The 13,640-nt window shown below is 38.2% G+C and overlaps 1 protein-coding gene across 1 annotated transcript in view; it reads right to left on the bottom strand.

Annotated features, from left to right (window-relative positions):
- MOXD1 (monooxygenase DBH like 1) overlaps positions 1–13,640 on the bottom strand; it is a 50,911-nt gene that overhangs the window by 24,413 nt on the left and 12,858 nt on the right. The window contains exons 3-4 of the mRNA XM_087775663.1: positions 12,659–12,826; positions 12,449–12,532 (exon numbers count right to left, since the gene is read on the bottom strand). Of these exons, the coding sequence (XP_087631789.1) occupies positions 12,449–12,532; positions 12,659–12,826 (252 nt within the window). The remainder of the gene's footprint in view (positions 1–12,448; positions 12,533–12,658; positions 12,827–13,640) is intronic.

Genomic DNA, 13,640 nt, shown 5'->3' with positions numbered 1-13,640 from the left:
TCAAAATTGAGGGCAAAAATTTGACACAATATTTTGTCCTGGCATTGCTGCATCTAAGAGAGTTTCTAGCCTGTGGTCGGTTATTTTATTTATATGAGTTTGCCTTGTCCCTGATTAACTCAGACCAAAAAGTGATGGTTGTGAAACTGAGTACTGACTGAGTTTACTTGAGGGAATTTTTGTAGCCGAAGGCCAAGCTATAGGATCTCTGCTTTCTATACGCATCCTCAGGAAGAACTGTTATCTTCTTACTCATTACTCTGGTCTTTGTACTTTCCCAAATGTGTACCATGTACTCATATTGAAATATTTGTCTAACAGAAAAGTTCTTCAAAGGTAGGCATGATGCCTTCTTATCGGGAATCATCAAGGGTTTTTTTTACCTTTTTTTTGCTTTTCAGAAGTGCACTTGTGGAATGAACAAATATTTATCTAAAATATCTCTTTTGAGGTTTTAAATTTTTCTTCAGAAAAGCAAATACTTAGAATACTTGGCTTAATAAAGTTGTGTCTTTTTCAGCAAAAAACTCCATGTATTCCAGAAAAAAAATCAATAATAATATGGTTTTATTTTCATATAAATGTTCTGAAAGAAAAACACTACTTGCTTTCTGCCTAACATTGCTTCTTGCATACAACCCAGAGGTGTGCTGAGCAAAAACCCAAGAGCTGGAAATGTGCCTCTGAGCTGGGGTAAATTTTAAGTCCATGACTCCAGGGCAGACCAGGATTTAACCCCAACAACATAATAGCTATCATCTCATGTCAGGAGAAAAGCCTGCCTAGGCCAGCATCACGTCTGGGACGCTAATCTGCTGCAGACTTTCAGCCCAGAGTTCAGGCATCCCGGGGTCAGGCAGGGACCACCCTCCCAGCACCCCCACCCCACCCCGTCTGTCAGAAAGCATTAAATTAATGCCACAGAGTAGTTAGGGCTGAAAGAGATACCTCCAATGCTCAACCGGCTGCAGTCTAACAGGGACTAGCTGCCATAACCTTTCCTGAGATCAGCCGTATCAGTTGCACGTACACAGCTAAGTGTCCATTTCTGGTTTTCTCACTGTACAATCCAGATCCTAAATTCAGTCTTCATTACTAACAAAGCCCTTTAAATTGCTCTCTGTCCCAAGTGCTTCTGAGTTTATACTGTGCTGATTACTTAAAAAGGTGTGTGTTATGGTGAGTGAATTGCAGGAGGCAGAGCTAAGCCGCTGTTTCTGGTTCACTGATTGTCATCTTCATACAACAGGGAGAATTACTGCTTAACTTGAATTGTTCTTCAAACACAAAAATGTTCATCTAAATTATTTTCATATATATTTTTCACATCTTCCAGTTGGAAGAAAATATAACTTGTGTAGTTAGTGACATATCTTGCTTCTCGCATTTTAATACAAAAGAGATGGAGATGAGAAAAAGTTCCAGGCAACAGCAACCATCCCCACCCCAAACCCCATAATGAGATTAGGTAAGGTTTTCTTGGAGAATGGAAATTTTCCAGACCAAAAATAGAGATTCCATACAACTTAAGGCATTTAAATTTGCATGATTCGTCCTTAAGATGTGTGGAGGGGTTTTCTTCCAAAGAAAGATTCAAATACAGGACATAATCCCAAGTTGAAATAACAGTGCTGACTTGTTTGTTTGTTTGTTTATTTAAGCTATATTTTTGGCATTTGGGTTTAACTGGTTTTGAGTATACTTTAAAATGCAGAACAAAAATTCTAACATCACCGTGGAGAAAAAGTCCTTACCACATGAACGGAAAACCTTGTTCAAAGCACAGATATTTCCTGTTCTTAGTGTAAAGAAGAAAGGATTTGTTTACTCAGTGACTGTGTTGTTCAATGAAGGCTCTTATTAAAGTTTTATTAGTATACCACATTAAGAAGTAATTACCACACCTCTGTTTCAAGCTGCAGAATTTTTATTTGAAAAGAATACGTACTTTCAGGTAAAAGTTACTGTTGCTGTGCTGTTAGCTTGGAGAGGAGGCTGTATCTCTAAATTCACACAAATCCTTCTGTCCCCACATACTACTGCTAATGACTACACTGCACATCCAGAATTTCTATATGTCAGTGTTCAGAACAACTTAAACATTTTAATTAGGAAAGAGAAATCAAACAACACAATAACCAACATTTTAAAATGAGAACTAGAGATGAGTTTAGGGCTTCTTGTTCTCTCCGCCATCAAGTCCATTCCTAAGTTCTTATTCCTAATTAATCGCCTGGAACTCCGCCACTCATAAAGAATTTTGGACTTTAAAGGCATGCAGTAGTTTAAACTAAATCCAAAAGAATCCTCAAAGAAATATTCATAAAACATTGTTTCTGCCTGAGGTATGTCTGAAGATCTAAGATAAGGCATTTAGTAACAGTTAAAAAGTATAACCCTGAGGAGCAAGCTGATAAAAAGCTCAGGTCAAGAAAAAACATGTTTCATTCAGTTACGCTTCCTGGCAATACACTCATTGCACTCCTAAGCAGCAGAAACACTGGCAGAGTGGTTGTGGTATTCGGTACGGCCATAGACTCTCAGCACAGTTGACACACACCAGGAGGAATTAATCAGCAATTAATCAGCAACATCTTTACCTTCTTGTGAAAACAATATCATAATAAAGTAATATGTAACCAAATATGTTTCAGATCTAAAGCCAAAATGGGTAGTCTACAAAGAGTTTATATTTATTCAAGAGGAACATATAATTTGAATAGTATAAATAATAAAGTCAATAAAGGTACTCCCTTTTGTTCATGAAATCACCATTCATGCAGAGTGATGTCTATCTATTTCTTTGAGATGGCAATGGAAGAGGTTTTAATGCTATTGTATAACTGCAAAATGTCCCTTCAATCGTGTAGCTTAATAACATTAGACTTTTTCTCCTGCTTGGCAGTGAACGTGCAGCTTTGCCCGAAGACAGAGCACGTGATAATTTACAATGTGTCCGTTTCTTGTTTTACACATACTGGGGTAGACTGTTAGGAAACGTGTTTTCTGACAAGGAAATGCTGACTTCTGTGAAGGACTACCAAAAGGGAACACACACGAGAAAGACCTTAGGCATTCAGATACTGAGCTTCTACAGGAGTCACCAACCTGGATGCTCTGGCACCTTAAGTTTGTTGAAGGGAAAGCATGGGATAAAGTAAGCACAAGGGTCATGATTTTGACATGACACAGCCTCCTGAGTCAGCAGAACAAATCTCAGGAACCATTGCTCATAACCCTCTAAAAATTTGTATGTACAGGGTTAACATACAAAAATGAGGTGGCTTACAAAGTAAGTGCAGTTAAGTAATGCTTGCATTAATACTGATTTCCATATTTTCTCACCCCGAGCCAGATCCTGGTACCCTGTTTAGGGTTCCAAAACCCCTCAACAGCACACATGAAGTCACACAACAAGGGCCATTTTCAGATGACATGGTTCTTTTGAAGTCACTTGAGCAAAATGTATTAAAATTATACTGTATTAATTCTCTAGAAACTAAAACTGTAATTGGCACTTCATAAAACAGAAAAACACAGCTCCAGTCCAAGCAACTTAAGAGATAGTAATGGAAAGGTCACTGAAATGAGGGGATGGAGAAAGGAAACTGAAGATCATTAGTCTGCAGCTTATAATAATTTGCTTAGATACTTATGTTTTCTCAGGTTAGGGTGTTTTGGGTTTGGGGTCTTTTTGTGTATTTTAGTTAGATCCAAGATGTAAATTATTTTCATACCAAGTAAAACTTCACTTCAGTCTTGGTGCAAAGAGAAACTATTCACCATCTACCTCTGGTTCAGTTGTCATCTGTGTGGATTTTGATGTCGCGTACGCCATGTGTGGACATGGTGCAGTGGTATTGTCTGACTATTGTCTGTCTATTTTTCCACTGTTCTTTCCAATGTTCTTTCTTTCTATTTTACCCCTGTGGGTCAATGAATCTATGCTCTGGACATAGCTGCAACTACTGCGCATTGCAAGTGGAAGCAGAGATGGAGAGGGTATCATAACATCATTCATTCTCTGAAAACTAACCCCAGTAGCTAATGCTGGGGTTGCAGAGTGAGAGGTCAGTACTGAAGAGAAACACTTTAAAGTTAGATCGGAAGTAAAATTTCTTCCCCATTTAAATGATATTGGAGCAATTAAATGTGGCCTTATAGAAAATTTGCTTAAGATGCTGCTACTTGTGACTTGTCTGAATTAGAAAGTTCATCTTAAGAAGCAATGCCAAGATGCTAGTAGGACCAAGGTAGATCTGTTCTGTGATGCATCCAGACACTCAGCTCACACTGTGCAAGCCCCATCAAGTCAGATTTTACTACCTATGAACTTGCTGTTCTGGTATTTGCACAGAAGATGATTTATGCCCTCATCTAGGGCAGGTTCTACTCTGAAATATTTTATTGCCTGCTAGAATCAGAAGTGTTGATCAGTTGACTGCAGACAATTCCTAGACAGTTTTCTTATCTTTTCAGTACACTACCTAATCACAGGCTTACTCTAAAACCATACACAAATCTAAGGATGAGAAAGAAGAAACAAAGACATGGCACAAGACAAAACAGGGTTAATCAATAGCAATCCCCTCCTGCAGATCACTCCATAAATAATCTCAGAATTGGGAGGTGAAACTCAGAGAACTTCACAGAAATTGTACCCTCCCCTTCTCCATGCTCACTGTTGGTCATCTCGTAAATTAAGGCTCCTGTCATCTAACGCTTGTATGTAACTAGAAATTACATAACTTCTGACTTTCATTTAACCAGAAAATCACATAAAATACATATTTTCCAACCATGTGCTGGCGTAGTCAATACATTGCCATAATGGATGGATATTGTTTTAATTAAAAAAGGAAAAATCAAAGAAACTGGATTAAATTAACTAGATGCTCAAGTTTGCTGATGACAGAAATGAAGTAGATCGTTTTTGCATACCAAGTATGGAATAAATAATGCAGCAATAGCTGCATAGTTTAAGTATTCTTATTGTAGAAGCATACTAGTGAAGTGAAAGAAGACTACCGCAAAATAAGAATATGTTCCACTAAGAAATATAAAGTTTGGTGTGACAGTAAAATCTGTGGTCATATGTAGTTTCACCTTTGATCACAGAATGAAATAATATATGAAATAATTTTACATGTGAAATAATTTAGCAGAATATGGGAGAAGACAGTATTTCTGTTATTTCCTGAGACAATTGCTTGGGAAACTTTTAATTTCCAGCCAGTTCAGTTGTATTATTCTTTAAAAGTGCAAAGCCTAATGGGCCAATTCAGGCTTGCACTGAAGAGACAGCCCTCCAGATCAAAGGGCAGATAGCTTGCACGCTCTGCAGCTTAAGATGATCGTTTGGTTGCCAATCTAATTTACCGAGGCTGAAATTGTTTTGCAGGGGAACATACAGGAAAATACAGAACATTCGTTTATGCCAGGCTGCAGGATGCAATTTGCTAGAGTTATCACATTTAGCAAAACGTGAAAGTTCAAGCCAGAGAACAACAAGCAGTTACTGTCTGGTATCACTCAAGTTAAAAATCAGTGCCCTCATTTAGGTACTGAAGGCTACAAGTTGCCCTTCTGGCTTTCAATCAATCAGTCTCTTAAACTGGAGTCCCTTTGTATTTTCACACTGGGGTCTTTGGTATTACTAAAGCATTCCACTGTCAAAAAGCAGAGTTACCCTTGGCAACCAGTTTTTTTTTGAGTTTTTACTTCCTTATCAGAGATTGCTCTGAAACTGAACATGAAGATTAACTAGCAGCTGCTGGTGTGCTCTAATACAGGCCTTTCTTTAATTGAAATGAGGCTCCCTTTTCTAAAGAAATCAACAATGGAAAACTTCTGTGCTTATATAAAAATATGCCCAATGTAATGTTTCTCAGTTAATGCTAAATAATGAAGTTTTTTCTGGTGATATGCTTGGCCTGTTTTCACTAGTTGCATCCTAAGTTCAGTGCCAAAAATTACATAGGGTTATGGTTGAGAAAAATCCATTTTTCCTAAAGGCAAATTTAAAATAAAAGGTTTTATTTTGCAATTTTTCTCCTATCACAATCTCTTCTGCCCCCTAACCATTTTGGTGGGACATGTGTCCCCTGATGCATTCACCTGAGAGCTACATATCTAATACAGGCTGGTTGTCTGAGTTCTCTCTTCAGTCAATGGAGAGAGAGATACTGAACCATACAGGGGATGCCTGAGCTCGTATATTTCAGACACCTCCTCTAGCATGATCAAAACGGCTATTTTTGCCACTCCAAGGTCATTTAAGCAGCTGGCTCTGACCTGTAGATAAGTCAAGTTAGATGAGAGGAAGCCCATGGTTCCAACCATTTCCATGGTTGGAAATTTACTGTCTTTAATATGTTGCCCGAGTTTAATTTAGTATGCATGAGGTATACTTAAGAGATACTGAATTTTGGCCACATAGTCTAATCCCCAGCATGAGGCTTCTTCCCCATTTCAGCAGCTCTAAACCTGCTCACTCCGTTCTGATAAGCAGGTTCAAATAACACACATGGAAGGAGTGCTTTATACAGGCATCCAAACATTTAAGAGCTTACAAAATGCAACCTACTGTCCTCCTTTCCAACACCAAATGCCCTCTAAAACTGGGTGTCCCATTAAAGAAGATGTCTTACAGAATCTGAAGTATTTTATGCTCTTGAGCACAGCCGCATCACAGCCTTTCTGCCAGTATTTCTCTGACTATACTAGTTTCAAAAAAACCCAGAAAGTTTGGAACTATAGGAAAATGAGTAATTCTTAGAGAAAAGACATGTAGATACAGCGAAAATGACCCTACTACCCAATTGTATTTGTTATTTTACATAAACTGTTTTTCCTAGTCTTAATAGTGAAATTCAGTGTCCAACATGTTTTGTCTATGGGATTATTACTACTGAAGCCCAGGGAACTACTTGCCCTGAGGAAAACACAGTATATTTCAAAGAAACTAAGAAAATAAAGAGGGAAAATGTTTACAGAGTGTTGAAACTAGCATGGACATGCTATACACTGAAGCTAAAAATCTTCATGCAAATCTATTATGGCACATCTGGCATGTAGAATATACATACCGTTCCTTCACCAGTAAATACTGTAAATTTTCAGAAGTTTACACACAGCATTAAACAATTTGTCAGGTGTAGTGGGAGACCACAGTTATAGAGAATTCACTGAAAATCCAGAGACGGTAAAGGAAATACTGTATCTCAAGGTTTTTTAATTGCAGTGCAAAAAAGAGTGGAGCACATGGGAGACCTACGGTTAATGCAAAGCCAAAGTAATGAACCTTTAGCATATGCAGTTACATTAATAAGCAATACAATTAAATTAAACAAATGGAAGACATGGAGTATTGAAACCAAAGCTAAAGACAGTAATAAAAAAAAAAGCTGTATCTGTAGAACCACAAGTAGAAAGAGCAGTAAAAACAAGCTTTGAACATACAGTAAAAGCTGTATTTACCAAAATACTGGGAAGTATTTCTCATGAAAGTGAAACAAATTTTCACTTTCATGCTGCTGGTAAACATCTGCATGATGCCAGCTCATAGTAAGAAAAAAATTAATTCGGCAAATAGCCAGAAAAAAACAATCATAAACAAATAGTCTTACAAACTGTTGAAGTAGAGAGGGACGTGTCAGCACACATATCTGTGCACACTGAAAATCATGAAAATCAGGCATCTTGATGTTACAAGAATTAAAGGATCTCAGAAGCTCCAGTGTGCTGCCACTGAATAACTTTTTTTTTTTAAACCAAAAGAGCGATAAGAAAGAGACTTTTAAAACACGCAGTTTACAAGAGGGAGGGTGCTGCAGAGACTCCCCTTTTCAGCGCATGCTCCTCTGGGCAAACACCTCTCACTCTGCAAGCCCCGGCTCCCAGCCCTGGCGCAGCAGTGACTCTGCCTGAAAGGGCTCTCCACACCCGAGGATCTGCCCTCAGCGTGGCTTCAGCAGGGAGATATAGAAACCTTTCCACGCAGAGGTCAATGCATAGACATGCCTGTGCATCTGCTCTACCAGCAGGTCCCTCCCTCCCTCTGAGAGGTCCTGCCAGAGCAGAGGTCCTTCCCCAGGTGCAGTCAGTGAAACCAGAGAACTTTAGGGATGCAATTAAGAGGCACATTCAGGAACAGTTAGAATAATGATAGTTACAGAGAACTGCAAAAATCCTAGCAAGAAATAACCTTAAACCCATCTTCAGAAAGTCTAGGCTAATAAGTGGAATGCTTTTTTCCTAAGAAAGCTACTTCTGAGAAAGCTCCCGGCTAACTTCTGTCTGTGAGAAAAGTAAAAATCCCTGTGGGGTACTAAGCCTGGGGCACATACCACAGCCTGAAGCTCAAAGCAGCAAAACAGGCCAATGCACATGTAGCTGCAGGAGGATTCTGCAGCCAGGCGGTGATGTGCACTCTCCCATGCGAAGAGCAGGTAGGGTCCACCACTCCAGGACCACTGTGGAGCCATCCTGCAAACAGCTGGCTTGAAGAAAGATGATTGCCTGTGATTACCTGCAAGCAAACTTTTTCATCTGTTCCGCATATTGTTATTTTCAAAATTGACCTATTACCCTGATAATTGGCTCTGCTAACAAAAAACACGTGAGGAAAAACCTGTAGAAGTTTAATAAATTTTCAAGCAGCCACCGCTCAGCCAGGTAGGCAGCTTGAAGTTGAGGAGTGATGTACTCCATCAGAGTCACAAAACCAGCTCGGTGACTGGTGTTGGTTGTAATCGGGGTAACTCATCACTATTATGCTCAGCTATTGAGAAATCATCTTATTTTGGTTTATTTCTTAGTAGGCATAATGTCACTATGAGTTATTTCTCCAGGAGTTCCCAGAGGCATCAGAGAAGATCTCGTAACAGAAGGCATTGTAGAGACATGTAGGAAGACACAATCTCTTCCCTAGGGAAGAAGTTGCAAGAGATGTGAAACAAAGGAAGATTAAACAGAGAAGCCCTAACCCTGGCTGGGTGCCCCGTTATTGCAGTGAAGCTCTGTTCTCCATTGGTAAATGCAGCATAAGGAGAAATTACTTATCCATGTCCTTATTCTACCTATGAGATGAACGCAAGATTACAGTCTTATCTCTTGCACAATTTACATGTCACGTAGTGTAGCTTGATCAAGAACAGTCAATGAAAATATGCTGTTTCTCATCACCTGAGGTTCTTGGAAAGTAGCAGGAATATTATGTAAAGAGAAAAAAAAGACATAAGTTCTTACATAATCTACCTTCGACTGATTTTGAGATCTCTTATGGTAGTTCTTTCTTCACCTTGTGCTAAGAGAAGAACCCAGACCTTCCAATCATTACTCAAACAAGCCTTTTGATTCACTTCAAATCAACAGCTTGCTTGTGCAAGCAATCAGGTGGATGACCGTGCCTGAGCTACCCGGAAAGCAAAGGCAGTATATAGGGATATCTGCATAACAGCTTCCCATCATCCAGGGAGTCATTCAGTTTGGGGGACGTTTTTTCCATGAGGAAAAAAAAGCACAAAAGAGGAAAAGGATGTGGTCCTGACATCCACACTATCCAGCATCAGAAATGTTTTATTTGTACAAACTCCGGTCTGGTCCCATGGACCAAGGGCCCATTTCCACCTGGGAGACTTCTGTTGTGCTCCGGGAGCACAACCTCCTGTTGAGTTGCACTCAAAGGGATTCAGTTCACAAGATCCACGACTGTTCCATGGCAGTAACCACGCCGAAGTAAGCAAGAGTAACTTGAAGATTCGCTTCAAAAGTGTGCTTCTCATCCAAACTAAAACACTACTGTAGACGCACCCTAAGACCAAGTGTTATCACTTACCCAGCTGTTGCACCACTAGATTATATTTACAAAATATATTTGTAAATGCTTTGAATGTGTTCTGCCTGACAGCATAGAGGTACTCTTTTTTAAAATAATGTGTGGTCAATGGAAGTTAAAAAATCCTTTTTAATTCAGAACCTAGATTCAGAATCTGGCATTTGTTAACCAGAGATGATTAAATGTCTTGGCCTCTACCTTTAATGATAGGTCTAATTTTTTCTCAGAAAGTTTCATTCATTAAAATATTGTGCTTTCCTGATGAAGCTGATGTTTTAAAAAACACATTACTATAAAATGCTCAGAGCAATTTTCAAGAAGAAAGGAATGACAGAGAACAGATGAACAGTATCAAAAAAATTCTTATTGTGGCTGTTGCACCTACTTCAGACTCCAGATCACCAGCAGATTTACACGTACGCACAGCTAAGTGTACACATTTCCATGGTGTTGGTGGCACACATTGTCCAACAAGAGCTGAACTGCACTTCAGTGCTCCACAAAACCATACAGGAGGGCAGAAATGGCCAAAGTCAGCTCACATGTGCACTACTTAAGTAGACTGAATTATACTTGAGACAAATTTGTACCATTTTCTAAACTTTTTTTTTTCTGTCTGTAAAAATGAGATGTGTAGGTTTGTATAAAAATGGTGTTACAGAAGGTATCCAGAATCAACATCTATGTAAGTACTTAACTAACGCAGACAGTTTGATCAGGCCAAATAATTCATCTGTCCTCCGCTTTGTGAAATTAAATCTTTGTTTGCATAGCTAATACCCTCCTGAGTAGCCATAAGTCCCATCCTTTGTGTATCAGTGGGCTTCAGGAAATGTTTAATCAGTTTGCAAGAGTGCATAGATACAATTCCACAACAAACCTCTGTGTGCCATGTACAAAAGTCACGTATATGAAAAAATAAGTTGTGTCCCTGAAAACAAATGCTAAGGAAGTGTTCCTACATAATTCTTCTCTCTTTTTGTAATCATTTTTCTCTCTTTAAACATTTTTTAAGTGGCAAGATGAAATTTGTTTGCTTTTCTGAAGGCGAAAAATCACTGAGGATTTTACTCTAATCTTTAACTTTATAAAAAACTAAATAAATTACTGATTTCAAAATATGATTTCTAAAATTATAATATTCTTTATACATCATCGTAAAAATAAAGAATATAAAACTATTCTGAAAAATTAGTCAATGTATTTCTGAGCTAAAATCATGTTTTAGCTTCAACCAACCACAATTTTTTAAAAAAATTAATAACCGTATGTGCAGTCAGGCAAAACATTTAAAAAGAAGTTCAGAAAATATAAATAATAAATAGCTCCGATAACTTTTTAGCAGAACAGCAGGTATCTACAACTTCCACTAAACTTAACATGGAAAGCATAATTCTGATACTACCATTTTGAAGCTCTCTCAGTTGAAAGCAGAAAGCTAGGAATCCTGACATATATACTGTATTACAAGCAAATTCTGCTTTTCATGCAGATCTGTGAAAGTAGCTGTCACAAATTTCAAATGTGATTACAGATCAAGTACCTGAAGGCAGAAATGTGGACCTTGCAATTCTTCATTCTGATAAAGTGCAGAAACCCACAATATTTCAGAATAACTATACGTATTTCTCAGACATACACTGGAGATCACGTTAAATTGTCTGAGTTAATTTAAAATTTCAGGTTTACTGAATGCACTGGAGAAATATGACTGACAATAATCCAAAAAACGGAATAGAATTGTATACTTTAAATCATTGATGGGTTCAAAGAAAGATAAAAATGAGGGCCAGAGTTATCTCACTATGCTATCTCAAGCAGTCTAGAACAATAACAGGAAGCTGCTCTTTTAGGAGGTCTTCAGTATATTGCTTCTGGGAAGGAATGTGAGAACCATCTTTCCCCCAGCACTCTTAAGCTTTCAGTTCCAAACTGAAAGAGAACTTAGAAAATGTGTTATATGAAAACATATTTATGCATGTGGGTTTTGAAATCACCTTGGATCCTGCTGAACCTTGTGTAGATGTTTATACACTTTGAATAATTTTTAAATAAACTACAACATCCATCTCTTTTTTCATAATATTTGGCTTTTACACAGCTGAAGATAATGCAGTCTGTGCTCACATGATATAATGTGGCATAACCACTGCGGTCATTGCAAAAAAGGTGATTGGAATCAAATAAGAACCTGCCCCTTTATTTGAACAAACTTCACCATCTAATTATTTTTTAATCTAAAGTTACTCTCCGTTAAAAGAAATTAATGACATTCTTATATAAAAGTAGAAACTTGATGGAACATGGTTTTACTTAGTCTTTGCCAAAAATGTTTATGAACAGAAATGATTTTCAACCTCATTTTCTTAAGGGAGAGAGGACGTATGAGAAGAAAGGGGCTCTGTCACTGCACATGCCGGTTGTCAGGGCACGCCAGAATCAGATCCTGGGCACACATACACGTACACTTGACCCATGTTTGTGAAGACAGACAAGAGGTCTTGTTTTCATTCCAGTAAGTATTGAAACAAATTTTGAAAGTGCAATAATTGATTTGAAGAGCAATCGTTATCTGCGCTCCTCTAAATTTGCTCAGTCAGAATTGCTCACCTTTGTCACGTGATGCTTTTCATGTTGTACAGGAATCTTAAACATTTGGCACCAATATGTTGTATCCTTGTCTGGTACAGGCACCTGTCTTAATGAAAAGGGCAAGAACACAATATTATAAAAGTCACATTACCTTGTTGCATAAGCCCACAGCTTTGGCTGCTACCTTATCCCCATCTCCACATAAACCCAAAACCCAGCGTAACTTACGTCTTTGTTTGTCAAATCAAAGTATGGCAAAGAGGCAGATAAGACTTCTTCTTTCTCAGGATTCAGTAGACGTAGACTCTTTGTACCACGGTTAGACCCATGGTAATTTTGACCTGCTTCTCCCATGTCTTTGTGGTGGTAGGCCCATATTACCCGCACTGTGCTCTCCTGAAAAAAAACAAACAAACAAAACAAAACAAAAAAAACCAAACAAACCAAAAAGTCCATAAGGAATAGGAACAATATCTTCCTTACATAGTTCACATAATTCCTATGATAGGTATGATGTAGGTGTTGCTGTATTTGAACAACAACAATGTATACCAGAGGAGCAGTCACCTACTGACGCAATTTTGCCTTTAAAATTAATAATGTTTTATACTCATAGAGTTCATTGGAGATACGCAGAAGTTGAATCTCTCTCTGATAGATTCCTTCATTAATGTCGTGAATTTAAATCATAACTGCAAAGAGCAGAACAGACTCATAAAGAGGTAACCAAATAAACACATGAAAAAGGTTTTTCTAGAGCGGTCACTTATTTGGCCAGCAATCAGAAGGTTTCCCCCAAAAACATTTTTCAGGCTCAGCTCTGTAAAGATGTGAATACCTTCAGTGAACTGCTGTTCTTACGTGCTAGGGAAGATAGACATTCAATTACAGAACAGATTTACATCTTAAAAATCAATCTACAGCCACAGCACAGATCAATTCTCTGTAAACCATTCTCAGATTGCAATAATCACCCTTGAGACAAAGTACTCTAATAAATCCTGAAGTGTCCCAGAATGTTAAATTACACTGAGAATTTGGAGCAGGTGCGAAAACCATAGATCTATTGACTGCCTGGAAATCTAGCAGTTTATACAGCTGTGGTTTGCTTCCTGCACCTTTCAGCTCCTCATGTTGTTATTATTGCGTATATTGTGAAAACATAGATAATGAAAATAATGTTGAACTACTGTAGCAATGCTTCCAAAAT

This window comes from Nipponia nippon, unplaced genomic scaffold (assembly GCF_047370975.1).
Source record: "Nipponia nippon isolate SJK-2023a ecotype South Korea unplaced genomic scaffold, ASM4737097v1 scaffold_4, whole genome shotgun sequence".
NCBI lineage: Eukaryota > Metazoa > Chordata > Aves > Pelecaniformes > Threskiornithidae > Nipponia > Nipponia nippon.
Note: the sequence above shows the minus strand (reverse complement) of the source record. Positions and strands in the feature narration are given on the sequence as shown.